This window comes from Nipponia nippon, unplaced genomic scaffold (genome assembly GCF_047370975.1).
Source record: "Nipponia nippon isolate SJK-2023a ecotype South Korea unplaced genomic scaffold, ASM4737097v1 scaffold_4, whole genome shotgun sequence".
NCBI classification, from domain to species: Eukaryota; Metazoa; Chordata; class Aves; order Pelecaniformes; family Threskiornithidae; genus Nipponia; species Nipponia nippon.
Genome location: NW_028262358.1, coordinates 104,808,915 through 104,828,382, shown reverse-complemented (window position 1 = coordinate 104,828,382; position 19,468 = coordinate 104,808,915). Strand labels below are relative to the sequence as shown.

The following is a 19,468-nucleotide window of genomic DNA, read 5'->3' as shown; positions in this document are numbered from 1 at the left end:
CTCACTAAGGGCACAATGAGAAGACCTCAGTTTAGTTAGTATAGCACATAAACAAGCAAGACGTTACTTTGGCAGTGCTTGTGAGAAAGCACTGAAAGGGTTTACAGATAAATTTATTCTGAACAATATACTTTATTATTACATTGATGTGTGACAAAATGGTTGATCATCTAATCCAATTAAAACTTTTCTATATTTTTTAATTAGATGACAGAAAAGTTAAAATATAAAATTAAACTGAAACTTTTGAACATACTGAGGCATAATTTTACAATTTAAATACATCAATCAAGTAACCCGTACGTATTTCAGGAGAAGCTAATTATTTTCTTTTAAAAACAAAATGATGAAGCATTAATGAGACTTGTCCAAAAATGCTTTACAGCATCTAACACACTGCTCGTAAACAGTTTCAAAGTCCTTTTCATTCCCCTAGGAAAGAACAGAGGAAAAAGCACGTAAGAATAGCAATACTGGCTCAAACAGAAATTTTTTTCAAACTAGTTTCCTCCTGTCAGTAATGGCAAATAACTGACATTAGGGAAGAGTAAGATCAGTACAAATACTTGGTGATAGTGTTTTGTGTATTTCTCCCTAATTTGAACTACCTGCAGCTCAGAAATTTCCACAGCCAAACACTGTGACTTTGTACTCAACAATCCTGGATGATCTTTCCTTCACATATTTCTTCCATTCACTTTCTGAGCCTTTATAAGCCTTTTCTTTTTTTCTTTACATTCACAGTAACCTGTCATGTCGAGTTTCACAGTTTAATGAAGCACTATATGAAAAAAAAAAAAAAACCAACCCAAAACAAAACGCACCTCTTTTTGTTTTGAACTCTTCCCACTAAGGCCATTTGATACTCTCTACTTCTTGGGTAATGAATAGCAATTCCTTATTCACCTTCCCATGATATCAAGATTTTACATAACTGTACTGCATCTTCATCCACTTCTCTTTCCTAAACTGAAGAATTTTAATCTAACTGGTTGCTCTTGGCTGATACTATTCAACCTCTTTGACCATCTCTGTCCATGTCTTTGTCTCTATCTTTCCTGATTACATCCTCTTTGCAAGGAGGCTGACCAACCAAGGCTTCACCCAATATTGAAAATATAGGTGCACTGCATTATTTAAATTTAAATAATTGTTATAAGCATAAAGACATGTTGTCCTTTCCTATCCCAATAATTTATATTATTTTGTTATTTTAAAATATATGTTTACACTTGGCTTTATATAACATCAAATTATATGTCACACGTCAACTGTGGGATCTGGAAAGATTATATACTATACATACACAACTTTTAATCAAGCCACCCAAAGAATTTCTTACACATACATAGTACGGATCTTCAATGATAAGTTGTTTTTGTGGATCATAACTTCCAAGTAGTTCAATTTTGGCCTTGCAGTCTTTAACTTGGTTGCTTTTCCTTTTCAGATCTCTGTAAAAGAGAAAATAAAATTTTCCCATGAATTTTTCTTCAGAACTTTTTTGGCATCAGCATGAGATGCTCATGACCGTTTCTAGAAAACACAAGAAAACAATATGCGTCTGGGCTCAGTCAGTTCTGTGGACTCTCTATGCTGCTGCTTCTTTTTGTTCGTTTCTTGTTGTGTGGGTTTTGTTGTTGTTTTGTTTTTTTTTTAATTGACTATGGAGGACATATACATAAACTTAATTCAGAACATAAACAAGCAGTCAGGCACTCGGCCTAAGGCTTAACAGAACTTTGTAACAGTAAGTTCATCAACTTCTTCCTCAATCAATCATTAGTGCTTTCAATGTCCACCTTTAGCTTGTATTGAACAAAAATGATTAAAATTGTCTAGATATTTTTCCAGAAGCATGAGTAAGCTTCTCCTATCTGTTCAAAACCAGTGTTTTAAATTGGTGTCCTGCAAGTTCTCTCAATAGTGCCTCTAACTCATGTGAAGTCCTACTACATTCAGTTAACAGAAAATGGTAAATTGGTGAGAGAGACCTGTCTTCCCTTTGACATACTGTAACATTTCATCAGTTGTCACATCCTCTTTCTTCTACGTTGCCTCCCATTGATAAAACATACTGGTTTTGAGATGGTATTTTCCCCATCTACTTATAAATGGTCGTCCATTATCCCAAATGCAGTTAAAACGTACCTCTCATCACCTTCAGATTAAAAGCAGCTCAGTGCTATGATTATCACAACGTTGAACAGCCAGAACATATTAAGTTATTTTAATATTACACATCTCCATACCAAATCATCATTTTACTTACCCAGCATTAAAAAAAAAGCAAAAAAACCCTATACTTAGTCATAAGCATAATCAGTTTTAAGAAATTGATTTCTAATTATTAATTAATTCTGATTAAGAAATTAATTTCAGATAGTTTAGAATGACAAAATAGCAGTGAGACCACAATACTGTTTTTCCTTGAAGAAAAATCAGGACTTCTCTATCAACTAAGAAGTTATTGCTTGAATTTACAGATTTTCAATAAATTCTCTAGCTTTTTATTATTAAAAAAACGTCTAACCATTTCCTTCAAGGCTTTTGGCGTACCACTTAATGAACAGGAGAGGGACAGGTGGCTCTGGTACTAAGGAAAAGGGAAGTCCCAAATCTTCCTTGTCTGGTACGACAGGCACTCCATCAACACCTGGCATCAGCCTGCCCTCCTAGTGCTATGGATAGGCATTCCCAGGGAAAATGGTTGAAAAGGGTGCAAGTTTAAGGTGAAACTTAAGTGTAGCAGTAGCAATATCCCTATTACAGTTGTGATGTTTCTTCTGTTCTATAGCTCATATCATATAAATTGTTAATACAGAAGTTAAGTTTTCATTTAAGAATTCAAGTGAAAATAGAAGCAAGCCTAGTCACATCTTTGCCTGACATGCTGCAATCAAGCCAAATGTTATATACCCTTCATTGATGCAGGCTTTGTAGGAGAGGTCATTCAAAACATTCTAGAAAATTCAACAAAGTGATACTTCTTTCAGTTAAGTGGTGCTGCTTCTAAAAGTCTTTATGTGCTACTAATAGGGTTTTATTTGGTTTTTGCTTTGTTGTTGGTTGTGGTGTTTTGCGTTTTGTTTGGTTTTTGTTTTTTTTTTAAACTAACTTTACAAGTAAAAGTCCTTACAAGCACTTTGACACTTGTAGTTTATTAAAGCTCAGCCCCTTAACCCCAATCATCAGTACGTATCAATTAAACAGAAATTTTGCTAATGATATCCAAATTTTCACACTAGACAGCTACTTCACCAGATCTTTCTTAAGCATAAATTGTGTCAAAGACACACTTAATTAGAACATGGCTAACAGTAACAAACAAGATTTCCCCCAGCTAACAACACTACTTATTTCAGAGCTCATTCTATTTCTATTAAAAAAGAAAAAAGAAAAGAACACACCATATTTAACCCCTTCCAAGTTTGCACAGTGTCTTTGAGATCCCATACAATTAGAAAAACAGATCACTTTGATCAAAAGACAGTATGTCCTCATTCTTAACTATACAGGCATCAGCTGCACATCTATAGCACAAAGTATACTAAATTTCCATGTCCTTAATCCTTGAGTGGCATCTATCACACAAATAAACCATTGAATTCTAGCTCATTAAACATATTAGAAGTAAAGAATCCCTCTATTAAGATATCATTCACACACACATACAAAAAAACCCCAAAACCAAAAAAACAAAGACACGCTAAGCAGTAAAACATGACATCTGTCTTCAAAATGACTTACGGGATACCACTACAAGCAATCCATATGAATTTGTTCTGTTTCTTCATACATTACCTTAGATTGCTCTCATCCATACATAGTATATAATCAAAGGTCTGGAAATCATCTTTAGTAACCTAGAATTAAAAATATGTGCTTTAGCCTACAAACTGTGTTTAATTTATAAAAAGGGGAAAAAAGTATTTTCAAATTCTGTAGTTCTGATTTATTAAGAGATACAGGTGGAAAAAAAAAAACTGTGTACCTTCATCAGCTTTTACAATAATTTAAGGCATTTAAAATATACTCTGCCATGATTATTTATCCATTTCTGTAAGTTTTCCACAAAAAAACCCAAGTTAGCTATTTAACCAATACTTTTTTTGTTCCAGTTTTCCAACTGGAAATGTTCCAATTGGAATTTCCAATTCCAATTTTTACCAATACTTTTTTTTTTGTTACCAATACTTCTTTTTCTCATGCATCAACTTAGAAACATCATTACAAGTGACATTTCTAATGCTTTCCAATTACTAAAACTAAAGCAGGTTTCCAGTTGTAGAAACCATGCAATAGAAATGTAGACAAATTACTTTCCCAACAGGAAAACAAAAATATAGGTAACCAGGAATCACTTGCAATACTTTCAATCTACAAATTTGTCACTACACAGAAAAAGATACCAAGTGAAATTCAAAGTTCAAGTATGATGTTATGAGTTACAATCTCTTAAAAACAAATGCACTCACAGTAATTTAGGCCATATAAGTTCAAAAACTTTATGATATGATGTGAAAAATTCTGGGATCTATTGTACATCTTCCTACCATCATACCATCTGTTCTTTTTCTTTCCTGTCGCTTACTGACTCCTAAACAAGAATACTAACTAAATTCAGAGATCCAAGTTCAGAGTCAGGTAGGCAAGCATTGCAGATAAACCACTAACTTAAGTATTAATGTTATCTGTATTGGAATAAGGATGGCTGTAGATTTTTACCAGTATAGTTATATATTAGTTTACATTTAAGCCTTAGCTTAGGGTAAAATCTTCCCAGACCCCACAATGCACAGTATGCTAGTATAAGATATCTGAACCAAGTGTCCATAATGAGGATGAATAAATGGAATAAAATCTCTAGTGAGTTCACACTAAGCCTGCATTTCATGCTTAGTCCTATGTGTAGTATCATAACCAAGAAACTTGGAAAGTTTGTTCAGTTCAGGTTTTTCTGGCAGGCATCTCTGGGAAGGATGGGCTAGAGAAGTGAGTAAGCAAGTTAAACAGACAAAAAGGCAAAACACATTATCCTAGAAGTCAGAGTTTTAACTTGTAAAAATTATTTACATATTCAAAAAAAGTTTTAGATGGAAAAAACAACCTTTTTTTTGTGTGTAAACAGCAAATAGATACTGATTAAGCTCTAACAGGCAGTAAGAAAAGATCTATAGAAATTATCACCAGACTAAAGCCATAAATGAAACATTCCACACAAGGAGAACTGGAGGGGTGAGGTGGGGGGGGGGGGGGGGGGGGCATTCGAAAAGAAAGGGTTAACGGTGAAAACCAATGCAGACTTGTTTATTTTCACTGTAAAAATATTTGCTGTATTCATGTAGTGCCTTTGACCTATGAAAATATTTTTGCAGTGGAAATAGTTCTGTTTTCCTGGCAACTCTAAGCAGTACCTCTACAAGCTGCTTCTGGTTGCTCTGCACAGCTAAACACTGGCCCCCTGTGAAAATACGCGGGCATAGATTTCTTTGTAGTACAGACATATGCAAGAAGAAAATAAAAAACAGTGAAAAGGAAAAACACACATGCCACACTTCCTACACTCTTGGTATACTTGACAACTTGACAATTATCCTATGAACCAGCACTAACACAGACGCAAATGCAGACCTAAAAACAAGATTACTGGTTGGCTTGTGCTCTTAAGCCCTACAGTAATATCAGATAGAAAAACCTTAATTGAGCAAACTCCAGTGAACTGAAGATATTCCTCAAAACTATGAGAAACAGTATTTTGGGGGAAGAAATTGAGGATAAAAATTTATGTATATTTTGAGAAGAGTAGTGGAGAGCTCAAATAGTCCATGTTGGATGGAACTACACAGACAACAAAAAGTTTACATTAAAAAAATGCATATAACTATTATTAAAGACCATCAGTGAAGAAACACATCATCATTCCAATTTGTTAAACATTTCCCTTTGTTTACAGAAAGGAAATCTCCTTTTCTCTGTCTAAAAACCAAAGAGATGCAGTAGTCCTCAAATTTATCCAGTTGTGAAACAGTGTCTAATACAACCTTCCTCTAATCTCAATTTCATATTTAAGGCAAATGCACGGTATGAGTCATACAGAAATCAATTTTGGCCTCAGCATGAATAAAAGTGAAATTGATTAATACCTATCTGTTTTATGCATGAAGACTAAGAGCTTAGAGAATTTCAGTGGGTGCATAAACATATAGCAACCTACTAAAACGTTAACAAACTTTATTTTATATACAAATAAATACATTTATTTTTATACTTCATTTTTCACTTAAAATTCGCTTAATCACTGTATATGATGGTAGGATGGAACCAATTTAACATTCTGTCTTACATAAATCATTCTTGTAGCATTTATGTCAGTTTTGAATAAAAAAAAGATACAATCCCAGATCATCATAATTATGCACAAAATTACATGAAAGAAAGTGCCTTTCACTGGGTGGGTAACAGTTTTCCACAGGAGTGAAGAGGATAATTGCATGAGGTAGTCATCTTATGACAGTATTTCGAAGGCAACAGGAGACAAATCCCTCCTATTTCTGCAGCTTCTGTATTAAATCTTTGTTAATCTGTTCTGAAACAAGTCATACACAAAATGCGTTCCTTGAGTTTGTCTCTAACAGTGAAACAAATACACTTCCACTTCTACTAACCTGACCATTCTGAAAAGTCCTATTCTACACTGTTAAGTCCCTCTCTTTCCAGATGTACTACGAGATTATATCAGGTCCACACAGTTTAGAGAAACAGCAGAGGCCATTTCAGAAGTTTGGAAAAAAAAAAGATATTGGAGCTACGTAGTTCACATCAGTACAAAATGAACAGTTCAGGGATTTGAAAATTTTCTTTATAAAAGAAACTGCTTGTACTGGGATGTTTTAGACAAATTTTCATCCTGTTAGTCTTTCATTTTATTGTCTCATTCTTGCTAATTTCCTCTCCCTGTATATGTAACATTTTAGGCTCTTTTGCTTTAAAAATCTCTTCATTTGCCAGAAAGTAAAAGCAAATGTCTTCATTTAAAGTGTTTTCATTCCCTCTCTGCCAAAGGAGGATATATAGGTTTGTTTCAAGGCAGAGGATCAACTGGTTTTGGACGCTTTGCTTTAGTTTAACTGCTCATAAACCACTCCAGTAATACTCAAGAGCAGTTCTCGAGTTTCCAAGGCTTATCTTTTAAGAATACAAACATGTTACACTCCTGTGACAGAAACACTGACTGATTAGTTTGAGTACCGTTTAGCTTGTATAATGATAAATAATGCTGTTTGTAAGCACTGGTAAATAGTAAATCCAGAACATGTAACAGGAAAAGATCACAATGGATTTTTTCTAGCAATTATTCTAATAGTAAAACATTTAAAATCTTCAATGATGTTGTGCTCAATCCTGTTTGTCTTATTATATGAGATTAGCATCAGGAAAGGTCAGCAGAGGGCAACTGACTAATTGAGGGAATTTATTTTAAAAAGTTAAAAAACTAAACATGCAGCCTTTGAAAGTGAAGAAAGTAAGTATGACCTCAGTAAGGTCTAGTAAAATTCTGAAGGGAACAGAAATGGAAGATAACAACAAGACTACTTGATCTTTTTGACAGTACAAGAACTAGTGGCATAAACTCAAGCTAAGTAAAGGTCGAGCCCTAAAGGAATATCTTATATCCAGAGAATAGTTAACTGAAGTAAGTTATGTGCATTTATTTGAGTGTCTGAATGATTTAAATAGATGCGGACACAATTTCCAATCTCTCTGGAATGCAGCATAGAAATACACATTCTTTTGTTAATGAAAACTGAGATGAGTTTTGGTAAAACTTAGAGGATTTCACTACATGACAAACCTGTCTTTGACTTAAGAATGCTTCAAGAGTATGTTTTCCTCTGAAGTTACCACCAACTGTGCTATTAATCTTGGGGTTTAGCATTCTAAATTTTCTTAAAAGATCTTCATGCAAGAGCAGAAGCTTTTTGTGATGGGTGAACAGGTATTCTACTTCTTTTTGGAGCTGCTAAATAAAAATACAATTCCTTGCTGAAAGAAGCATCACAGATTACTAGAGTAAGTGCATTTTTTGAAAGTATTAAAAAAAAAGTTTCAGAAAAATGCCCAAAATACTAAACATTTGAAGGCAGGATTTTTCTGTAATGCAGAAATTGCTCCAATGCTTCCTAATTATACTTCCAATGAAGCTTAATAACAAGAAACTCACTAACCTCAACTAGAAGAGTTACGCCACTTTGGAGTTCTTTGAAAAACTGCACATAGTATTTATTACTTGATGCTTATCCATGCATTCGTCAAATGACTTCTGTGATTGTAATGGTTACGGCTAAACAAAGCATGGGTATGAAGAAGAACGAAAATATACTCTTTTCTACCTGCCGTGCTTTATGTGCTGTCTCAATGCCATGATTTCTTAGACAGCTTAAAGCCCTTGCATCTGGGGAGCGCCCCACGTTCCAGTCTGAAACCGCAGCACTGTCTGTCATCCACTGTAACAACAAAACAAATACATACGCATATTTAAAGAAAACTAAAGTACAGTACCTGCCTGGCAATATGATTCATGGTAATGCCATGCTTCTTCATGCAATTCTGTCCTCGATAGTCAGGAGGGCTTCCTATTTCATAGGTAGATGTCGCTGCACTGTCTATCCTCCACTACAGAAAAACAAATTTATATTTTTATGTTTGCTTTCTCACTGCTTGTACTTCTACTAACTGGCTACAAGACAGTTATTTCTTAGGCAGGAACAGAAATAAACAGCTTACCTTATTTTCAACTTTTTCTTCAGTTACAAGTTTTCTAAAAACTGCTTCAGCTATTGGAGAGCGACAAATGTTTCCTATAGAAACAGGAGATTAAAGTGAAATTTCAGATGATTAAAAACAAAAAATCAATAACTGTGTGGATTTGTCAGCACAGATCAGATTAAAGATTTTTATTTACTTAGGTAGAATGTGGTTTGCTTATGCTATTATAACCCAAGAGATTCTGCAAGGGTAGAAACCCAGAGTCCTGCATCTGGGTTGGGGCAATCCCCAGTATCAATACAGGCTGGGGGATGAAGGGACTGAGAGCAGCCCTGAGGAGAAGGGCTTGGGAATACCGGTGGGTGCAAAATTGGATATGAGCCAAAAATATGCTCTTGCAGCCCAGAAAACCAACCGTATCCTGGGCTGCATCAAAAGAAGTGTGGCCAGCAGGTCGAGGGAGGTGATTTTGCCCCTCTACTCTGGTGAGACCCCACCTGGAGTACTGCATCCAGCTCTGGGGCCCCCAGTACAAGAAAGACATGGAGCTGTTGGAGCGGGTCTGGAGGAGGGCCACAAAAATGGTCAGAGGGCTGGAACACCTCTGAGCGAGAACTGGGGTTGTGCAACCTGGAAAAGAGAAAGACTGGGGAGACCTTATTGCGGCCTTTCAATATATAAAGGGGGCCGTACTGACAGGACAAGGGGCAATGGGTTTAAACTGAAAGAGAGTAGATTTAGATTGCACATAAGGAAGATACTTTTTTTTTTTTTTTTACAATGAGGGTGGTGAGACACTGGAACAGGTTGCCCAGAGAAGTTAGGGATGCCCTATCATTGGAAGTGTTCAAGGTCAGGCTGGATGGGGCTTTGAGCAACCTGATCCAGTGAAAGATGTCCCTGCCCATGGCAGGGGGGTTTGACTAGATGATCTTTGAGGGTCCCTTCCCACCAGTCTTTGCAATACATATTATATGACAATATGTAACTTATTAAAATAAACAGGAGGAGTATCATTTAAGCACATTGCTCTTTTCACCTCCTCCACAAAGAATCCATAATCACAGAAGACCAGCCAAAATTACAGAATTTAAATGGCAGCAAATCATCTTTATCTTCAAATCTTCCTACACACAGGCAAATTTCAACTAATTCTTTACTGGAGAATCATGAATGCTTGCCTGAAGTATTTACATTACTACCTACCTGTTAACAAAAACTTTTGGACAATTCCAAAACACAGCTACCACCACTGTGGAACCAATGCAGTGAAATGGCTAAACAACCTGTAGCAGAAATGCTCCTGACCACTGAAGTGAAGTCACTGCAGGTTAAACGGACCCCTTGTCAAGAGCAGCTTCCAGATACCAATTGCAAAACCCCCCAAAAGAAATCAATTACACAAGCTCTAAAAAACACCTCAGGAAAAGAAATTTTCCAAATGTTTTTTCATCCAAAGTATGGAGGATTAGGAAGAAAACGTAACTGGTGGCAAAGCTGAAGTGCTGTCAATCAGCCAACAAACAGTTAAAGTACTTAATTATATAAATACGTTATCAGTTTTCCCTTCCAATGGCCTCTGATTGCACTAGCCACTTGATTTGACCTTATTTGGGTTAAGAACCTATTTCAACAATGAAATAGTGCCCTGTTAAAAACAAGAAATAATGGATCTACAGCATTTTTGCTCCACTGCTGAAGCTGTAATTAACTTAACCATCTAAAGTAGACTTCTCAAAGATGCATGCAAAAATACATATTCTTTGGAAAAAAAAGAAGTCTCAACAACAACAAAAAGTCCATTCAACCGTTACTTTCTCTCTTTGTACCTTTTCATCCTTCAGAAATTCTCAGTAACTAGATCAATATTCATAATATTTGATATGTCACCCAGATGCACAATAAGTCATTCAAACAATTCTTCACTTTCCATCAAAGACAATGTATGACTTTGCTCATCTCTGACTTTTGAGCAGATAAGTACAAAATATCACAAATGGCAACGCTCATTTCTATACCTTTAAATAAATCACTCTTCTATTACTGGTTAAATTCTTTCCAAATCTCAAACAGTAAAAAAATGAAACGCTCATGAACAAACCTGAACTGCTGGCAGCAAAAAGAGATTTTCAGATCAGGCACTTAGCCTCATTTTCATGCCTATATTTCAAACAAAATACCAAGCTAAATACTTCACTGCTAAACAGAAAGAAACTGCTATGATCTGGGCATTTAATAACTTGCTGTCAATCATGTCAACTATAAAAAAAAAAAACCAAAGTGGGAAGTGAACCACTAAAGTAATACAAATTTGTTGTCAAAGATTTAGGGTACATCAAATCACTAAAGGGGCAAAAGGAACTGGCTAATCATTCAGAAACTGATCTTGCTGAAACATTAAGTGAATTTTGATGGCAGTATGTCTTCTTCCAGGAGAAAGCATAGTACTTCCTTTGTTTGAACTAGTTTATTCCAAGCAGAGAAACTAAATGAGTCTTGGAAGAAAAATAAAGCAGGAAAAAGTTGGTTTTATTTATAAAGTAAGTGAGAAAACAGGTTAGTACTTATTATAAAATTGTTAAAGAATATGGTAATAAATTAAAAAATAAATCTCACTTCTTTAATTGTGTAAGCGAGTTAAGCATTAAACAATATCATTTTAATAGGAAACAGAGGGAACATGGTAACATACAATATAAGACAGAAAAGAACCTTCATAATCAATAAGCCCAATCCTTTGATATTGCAGGCATATACAGCAACATTTCTCTTACAAACACATAAAGCTCTCTGTTAAGAAGCATCACCTATCTTAAAAGAATATTCCAGATACTCATTTCCTGTGGTAGCCAGAAACCTTCCAATTCCTACTTAATATTTGTTCTTGGAAGTCTATGTTCATCTTACCTTGGTTAACATCACTACCTTAAAAACCTTTCCTTCCTTCAACAGATACAGGACCCTTGTCAAGCATAGCTGTGCTAAACTAAACAAACCAAGCTCTTCATCTCCTCATGAAAATACCTGACCCTTATTTAATCACTCCAGTTAAGCCTACTCTGCACTTGTTCTAATTTGAATTTATTTTTCTTTAATACTGACAAATAAAACCACAGACTACACAGAAGAAGTTTTTAGCAATTTGTTTTATAAAAGAAAAAAAAAGTCTGAAATATTTACTTAGCGCTTTTGAAAATAACCTACAATCACATTTGACTCCTTCATGAGTATCGAATTTGCGATCATAATCCCCTACTTCTAATTTGTTCATTCCCTCTCCTTCTCTGTTGCTTCAAACAGGTGACCTTTAAGTCTTCTTTCTAAAATATTAAATTGTTTCCATTACGCCAGCTGCTGAGGCCATCCACTTTTTCTTGTACAGTATTTTTCCTCTGTATGAATGATCCCATGCAACTGTGCATGACCAGTAAGTTCCATTGCTACACTCCAAATTTCAGTAATAAGCAATGATTAATATTATTGGTCCTAATAATTCATTAACTAGCTGCCAGAATTTCAAAATGGTACTTTTGAAATAAATCCTTCATGGTTTTTCCTATTTGTTTAGCCTTCTGCTTTATCTGGATTGAATGACTTGCTCCAAATTTTCACTCTTCTATAACCTGCTCACTACTTAAAATAAATGCCATAAATATCATCTTTAATGATATCATATCAAATATCATTAAGAATGGCACCCTGATCACTTGCTGATGGAATCTATTAACTACCACTTCTAGCACTAACTAAAAACTGCAGTTCTATTCTTTTTCAAACAAACATGTAACCTAGTTTGTGACTTAAAAATTAATGTCTTCCGTGATGACACGTTCCAGATATTCCTGGAGGTATTGACACTATTACGGAACTGCAATCACCATTCAAATCTATTCTTGGGGACTATGGACAGAATCCCAGAACTGACTTAATAGAAGCTCTTTCCTCCGCATACTCAACAATATTATTTTCATCCTAACCAACTGTGTTTACCCATGCTACTCCTTGTGACTGTTATCATTCATTTCATCATTAATGTAAAGCCCTGTCTCATCTCACTGACATATGCAAACTTCAATCCTTGTTTTCCAGTCATCATCCCTTTCCCACTATAATTTCCATCGATTTCACATCCAGTTTTACATCTCCCATCTGTCTTTCCAGGCTTTTTTGAGGTTCCTCACAGATGCGCAGTATTTCCTAAGTTATAGACTGAGGGCCATAATTGGGGAATGAAGGAGGAATTCTCACAAAAAGATTCATAGAGAGATTACCTTCCTCCTTGGACTTGAACCATATTTTCCTTAAATGTTATCTACACCTTATCTTTGCTACCTATCCTCCTCTGGTGTTCCTTTCTCCTTTGTTGTATTTCTGACTGATCTGATCATGCTCTTTTTATGTAGAAGGTAACAGTATTAAAGTTCTCTGAATCGCCATCTTCTCCATTTTTTAAATTTCAAGCTTTTTAAGTTGTAGTGACATTTTCAATCATAGAAACCCAAGGTACCCAGACAGAGTCTGCCCATTGAAATAAATCCTACAAACATCTCCAAATATGATGAATCAAGGATAAGGGACTTAAATTTCAATCACAGAATGAGCACTGGAACTATCTGTTGATCACTTTCAGAGTCATGCTTTCTCACTCATTTTCTAGGGACAAGGACTCCACTGACAGTTCTCCAAGCCAATGCTTAATTTTTTTTTCGAGTTCTTACTCCAATCTCCGCATTAATCTTTGACCTATTTCCACACAAAAATGGAAGCATTGCTTCTACTGACAGGAGGGACAACTTGAGTCCATTTCATGCTCAGGTCCACAGCTCATCTCTAGGTACTGCTGACCTAATCATCTATTCTCTCAATTGTTTTTGTATCTTCATTGCTCCTTATTCAGCTCTCTAACTCTTTGAGACTTTCCCCAAATGTAAACAGATGCTTTTCTCTTCTTCCTTTGTTTTTCTGTCTGTTTTTTGTAACAGAAGTTTTCTTAGCTTTCATCCTCTCACATTTAAAAATGTGCTTTTAACTCTACTTATCCTTCCATGCATGGTCAGTTCATCTGAGTGACTGCTTCCCAGTATCATCTGCATTGTCCATCAGGTGCCCTTCATAAGCAAGCATTTAAAACTTACTACTCTGTTCCATTCTGTACTCAAATTCCAGTCTGAACTTCATCATGGCTCCTAGTTCTTTCCAGTTAAGTCTATCTTGTCACACTTAGCATGCAATTAGCTTTGTGAGGAACCATTCAAGGCTCCAATTTCAGTCCAGATTGGCTGTGAATAGAAAGGCCAGGGAATTTCATTCAATACTTACACTCCATCTGAAACACCTAAATATATAGCTACCTAAGTAACATCACCTAACTTCCATACATCCCCCCGCCAATACACAGTGGGATTTCTCTCAGACGTTGACTATTAGCGTGTGTGTGTATGTATATATAAGCAGAACTCATTTTGGCTCAAGATATCTAAACGGGCATGTCTACAGGAGCACTAGGCTTCAAAGCCCCTAGCCAGTCGAGGTGTAGTGGATGTAATCGATGTCAATAGCAATATGACTTGCCAGGATTCATGGTAGTCAAACCATCGGCTAATTAGCTAAATGTTCGCATTTTAAAAATCTTTCCCTGCAGCAAAATTCATTATACCGAGTTATCGGCACTGGAACGTTATGCTTTTCTCAGCAACCTAAAGGTTCCCCAGTAAAAATAAAAGTTTTCAACACATAAGCACCTAGTCACAACAATCAGACTCCTAACATTTTTTAAGCATACATCTTAATCTTATTTTCCAATTCCAAGATCACTTTGAGAACCATGCTTTCAACTCTCTAGTACTTCTGCATCATTCTGAAACAGATTAAATAAGGCATTGTATTCTTGCAGCTATCTTACCGGTGCTGCACAGAAGAAAGGTATTTTCCTTGCATTTATCTAACATTCTCTTCTTTATCCAAAAAATGGCATTACTTCTTTTTGTCAGCTTGCTAAGAACCCTCACTACAGCAGCTGTTTTCCATGACTTCTTGCATGTCTTATCCAACCTATTGCTTTCCCATTCTGCAGCTACAAATGGCATTTTGTCCCACAAAACCTTGTATTGGGCTATATGTAAACGCATATAATGGATCGTGACAACTGAACTAGGAAACTCAAATCTCTCTGTAACTGTAACCTAATTTCCTCATGCCCAATAAATTTTTTGTCATTTTAGAAATTATTTTATGCAGTCTAGATCTCTGATGGCAATACTCATACTCAGTGGTTCACAACAAGCATCAATTTTCTGAGAACCCAGCCAAAACCACTTTGTTTACTGTTCACCTGACTTACAACAGTTCCTCCACAGGTAGAGGAGATCAGTAAACCAGTGCCTCGTCTAAGATGCCCATACAGCTTGTGGGCAAGTCATCAGAGAGAAAGAGGTTGACTTATGTAATACAGCATCGTATTAAGCTTATTTCTGGAGCTCAACCATTAATTAGATGAGCTACGTAAGTGTAAAAAGAGAAAACTGCATTATGGTTCACCTCCAGTTTTAATTATTTCTTTGCCTTAAATGAAAAGCCTTTCCCGGTGCCTTTTTGTATACTGTAATTACATGTGTTGCTGGGTGCTTCATTTATTTCTCAGTGATGAGCAACCCTTATCATTAACAACACAGTTATGTACATTAACTAGATTGTATTTTGTTGTGTAGCGAATATCTGCTTATCTCTTACAAACAAAGAACACAGTCAATACATATTTCAGTAACAGGTTTCTTTCAAAATAATGTAAAAAGAAAATGTAATTTTTCGTGAAGGCTTGTGCTTTCAGGGATCAGCTCTCACTGAAGTGGCAAACTTCAGAATTAATGTGCTTAACCAGCACGGAATACTACAGATAAATGCAATTCTTTACATCTGTTTAGTACTTTTTTCAGCAATAACCATAGATATTATTTCTAATAAAATTTAGGACGAAAAAAATCTATTAAGGCATGAGTATCACTCTTCAAGACTAACAAAAAAATTAAACAAACTTAAAGCAGGAAGAAGAAACAAGTTGCCTTCAAAACTTAACTGAAAAGAGTATATATTTGACTGGAAAAAGGAAGTGCTTGTCATATCAATTAGATTTTATGTCACACACCACATACTGTTATGGTTATTTTTTTTATAACCCAGTAACACAGAAGAGGAAATATAAAAGGTATTTACAACATTTGTTTAAAAAAAATCAATCCCATTAACATCCGTCCTGACTTGTTCACTCTTTCCTCAAGCTTAATATTAATAATTTCGCTCCATACCTAATTATTATATTATCTTCCACTAATAACAGTTCCTCACAGATTCACCTGGGTTAGGAACTTGTTACAGTGCAAATCACCATCGTGGGCTTACAGACCCATAGATACGTATGAATTGTTCCGTGAAGATTACTACTGCCTTTAGAACATCATGTTTGGAAAGAAGGATGCATATTAATTAGATGGTTTTATACAAAAATGTTTGTCTAGGCAACTGGCTCCCAAATATACAGCAACTGATAATACCTTACTAAAGAATATTTTCCCTAAATTGTTATTATTAGGGGCTGGTTTTACTCTAAGGTAAACATCAGAACAAATTTCACAAAACTAAACTCTTGTTTTGCTATTCAATTAATCCGCATTTCTCCTATTACAACAGAAAAGCAGACAAAAAATTAACCAATAGTTTTGTAACAACACTGGCAAAATGCCAGGGATTCACAGGGATCAACTCTCAGCGCATAGGTGAGACTGTAAGGGCTAGGAAGCGGGTAACGTTAAAAGCCCTCCTAGATCAGAGCAAAGAGCCATCTAGCTTGTTATCTCCAAAAGGGAGCAGAAGCAGATGTTCAGAGAAAGCATGTACAAAATGGGGCATGGCTCTGTAATCCATATTACAGGTTAGCATATCATAATCAGGTTAGCAATTTGTTAGTTCTGAAGACGCAGAAGACCATCTTGCTTATCAGTAATCAATTGTCTTAAGCTTCAGGAAAGCATCCAAACCCTTTCTGATCCCATTTACACTTTTGTTTTCCATGCCTTCTCATGACATGAGATTCACAACTTAAACGCATAGAATATCTTTTAAAAAAAAAAAAAAAAGTGTTTCCTAGTTCTTCATTTAGGTAGCCCTTCAAAATAGTCTTATGCTTCTCACTCCTTTTCATGATGGTCATCGTTTCATAGACCAAAGTCGTCTCCACCCTCCACCAAGTTCTTTTTCTCACTTGAAGGCCTAACATATTTTCCCTCTCCTTACAGAGGCCGTTCCATTAACCTCAGTCATTGCTGTCACCGCGTCCTCTCCCCTCCTCAGGCCAGGCGCCCAGCGCGGCCCAGCGGGCCCGGGGGGGCCGCTGCAGACGTGCCCGTCAGGACACTCACTGGTGGGTTCTCCGCTCCCTCCTTGCTCTTCCAGGAGCTCAGCACCGAGCAGCCCGTTTCAGAGAGCTGTTCGCAACCACCGCTCAGTGCTGCTCTTGAGCAGCAGCAGTTAACTCGGAGCTCGCGTTGGTTTAGCCGTACTTCGGACCTGCTCTTCCCCACACATAACCTTGGCGTTTACCAATACCGGATTCCACGCGATGTTTCCCACTGACTACTCCCACCTACCACAAAGACAAACGGGAAGGAGACGGGATACCGCTTTCAGCCTCCCTTCTCAGCTACGACTCCGGCCCTCCCAGAGAAGGCAGACATCCACAGAGCCGCCCTCGGGCGGGACGCCTGCGGCTGCCGGGGCAGGCCTACCCGCAACCCCGCCGGCCGGCACCGCTTCCCCGCAGCGGCCCCCGCCTCACCGCGCTCCCTGCACCCCAGCCCGCAGAGCAGCGGGAGGAGGACGGGAGAAGACCCGCCTCTCCCTTCGCCCCGCTCACCCAGGCAGACGAACAGCACCGACTTCGCCTCTCCCGCCGCCATCTTCGCTCGGGGCCAGCCAGCCACCCGGGGAGGGGACCTTCCCGGCTGTCGCGCTGCCTGCGTCTCGCTTTACGGCACCGGCCGTTACAGCCGGCTACATTTGTTGCCTGATTTGAAAAAAATGGCGAACTGTGAAATTCTGCTCAGTACAAGCGTATGCACGGGTGGGTGGGACGGGACACGGGACGGGACGGGACGGGACGGGGTCGCACGCGTGCGCGGGGGCGGCACGCAGGCGGTTGGCGGCCGCCTCGGCCCCGCCCGCCTCACCTGCGGCAGGTGCGCGGCTCGGCGGGGCCGCCCCAGCGCGGCTCAGTGCGGCGGCGGCGAGGAGAAGCGAGGCGCAGCGAAGCGGGGGTGTCCCGGCCCGGGCAGGAGTGAGTATCCCCGCGGGGGGCAGGCGGGCGCCTCAGAGCGGGAACCGCGGCGGGGGGCTCCCGCCCTCCTCGGCCGTCGCCGGGGCTTCCATCGCTGAGGCGGCGCCCCGCTCCCTCCTACCTGCCGCCTCCTCCTCCCGGGCGGCCGCGCCGGCGGCCGTCTGTCCGCCGAGCCGCCGGGGTGGGCGTGGAGGGGGGGAGGGAGCCGCCCGCCTCCCCTGTCCTGCAGAAGCCCCCCAGAAGGGCCGCTGGGCTGGCCGCCCCCGCGGGTCAGGCTCCGGCCGCAGGCTGAGCAAGCGCGCTCTTGCACCGCCAGCCACGCTTCGTTTTTCCATTAATTTCTCTCCTCGCTCAACGCTGCGGCATGCGGTGCATCCTCCAAGTAGAAACTTAAGAAGCGTCGAACACGGCGTTGGCCTCGGTAGGCTGCTGGTGAAGTTGAGCGCACACGGTCTTCGTTTTCCAGAAGACCTTGAGTATTTTTTGGGGTTTTTTTTTTTGGATCTGGCTTCGTCTGCTGGGATACCCCCTGTACCTGGCCGGGTTTTGTAACGCTGGCCGCCGGCCCGCGGTGGCAGGGTGTGGCCGGGACTGGATTCCTCTGCTGCTTTTAAGACTTGTTTGTCTTGTTTTTCAGTCAAAATGCAGCACTCTGGAGGTTAAATAGAAATGCCAGATTCTAAATTTTGTGCCAAATCTGGGACTTTCAAATGAAAGTGATGACTAATTAACCATTATAACCTGAAAAGCTTATATATAGCATATTCTGTGGAATGGAGCAAATAGCACATTTCCTTTTATGCAAGTATGTATGTTGGCCTGCATATGTCACTTTTTGCGTAAATGCAGTGGTACAACTGCATTTTTTAATATTTATTTATTTTACTTCGCAGTGGAAATAATTGTCATCAGAAACATTCATTCTCTGTCCAGCATTCCTGTCCCCATGCCCTGTCGCACAGGTCCGCTTGCAGGTGTTGGGAGTGCGAGGTGGTGGAGCCAGAAGGGGTCCGTGGCACTGCTCAGTTACCAGATGTGGCCTCAGCAAAGGAGAGAAGGGCCAGATGAGTCTGTTGTGTAATTCTCACACGTAACTCTGCCATGTTGTATAACCTGAGCAGTGTAGAGTGCCTTTATTCCTCCTTTCTATCAAGTGGAGTGCCTTGAGGTGTCAGTATAGGAAATAGATTCCTTACCACCACCACCCTTCTATGCATTTGTGGGTCGGGGGAAATGAGGCTGTATATAGAAATCACTGCTATGAAATACCATTCTGGAGTTCATGTAAAACCCAGTATTTGTATGTGTGTGTTATGTGTAGGCACATGCCTCGCTCTAACTTTGAGACGAAGTATTTCATGTTTCCATGCCTTT

The 19,468-nt window shown here is 38.6% G+C and overlaps 2 protein-coding genes across 3 annotated transcripts in view; one reads left to right on the top strand and one right to left on the bottom strand.

Annotated features, from left to right (window-relative positions):
* Nucleotides 1-63: 63 nt before the first annotated feature.
* On the bottom strand, nt 64-18,116 carry ACP1 (acid phosphatase 1). Of its 2 annotated transcripts, none has more exons than XM_087774600.1 (7): nt 17,988-18,116; nt 17,675-17,824; nt 8,788-8,861; nt 8,394-8,507; nt 3,805-3,866; nt 1,349-1,454; nt 64-432 (listed from the first exon to the last, which is right to left on the bottom strand). In XM_087774600.1, exons 2-7 carry the CDS (start codon nt 17,715-17,717, stop codon nt 355-357), a joined length of 477 nt encoding a protein of 158 aa, XP_087630726.1. In that variant the 5' UTR covers nt 17,718-17,824; nt 17,988-18,116; the 3' UTR covers nt 64-354. The 2 variants fall into 2 exon arrangements, with proteins under 2 accessions (XP_087630726.1, XP_087630724.1); XM_087774598.1 differs by lacking the exon at nt 8,394-8,507 and adding an exon at nt 8,563-8,676 and having other exon boundaries at nt 17,988-18,102.
* SH3YL1 (SH3 and SYLF domain containing 1) overlaps nt 17,874-19,468 on the top strand; it is a 51,824-nt gene continuing 50,229 nt past the window's right edge. Inside the window, exons 1-2 of the mRNA XM_087776395.1 lie at nt 17,874-17,881; nt 17,953-18,515. Of these exons, the coding sequence (XP_087632521.1) occupies nt 17,874-17,881; nt 17,953-18,515 (571 nt within the window). The remainder of the gene's footprint in view (nt 17,882-17,952; nt 18,516-19,468) is intronic.

What these genes read in the sequence shown, in the direction of transcription:
- ACP1 (XM_087774600.1), bottom strand. Translation starts at nt 17,717, where the DNA reads ATGGCGGCGGGAGAGGCGAAGTCGGTGCTGTTCGTCTGCCTGG. An exon ending in AAGAAAAAGTTGAAAATAAG is followed by an intron (nt 8,508 to 8,787) that starts GTAAGCTGTTTA and finishes TTGTTGTTACAG; the next exon opens with TGGATGACAGACAGTGCTGC. An exon ending in TCATTGAAGATCCGTACTAT is followed by an intron (nt 433 to 1,348) that starts GTATGTGTAAGA and finishes GTTCTTTCCTAG; the next exon opens with GGGAATGAAAAGGACTTTGA.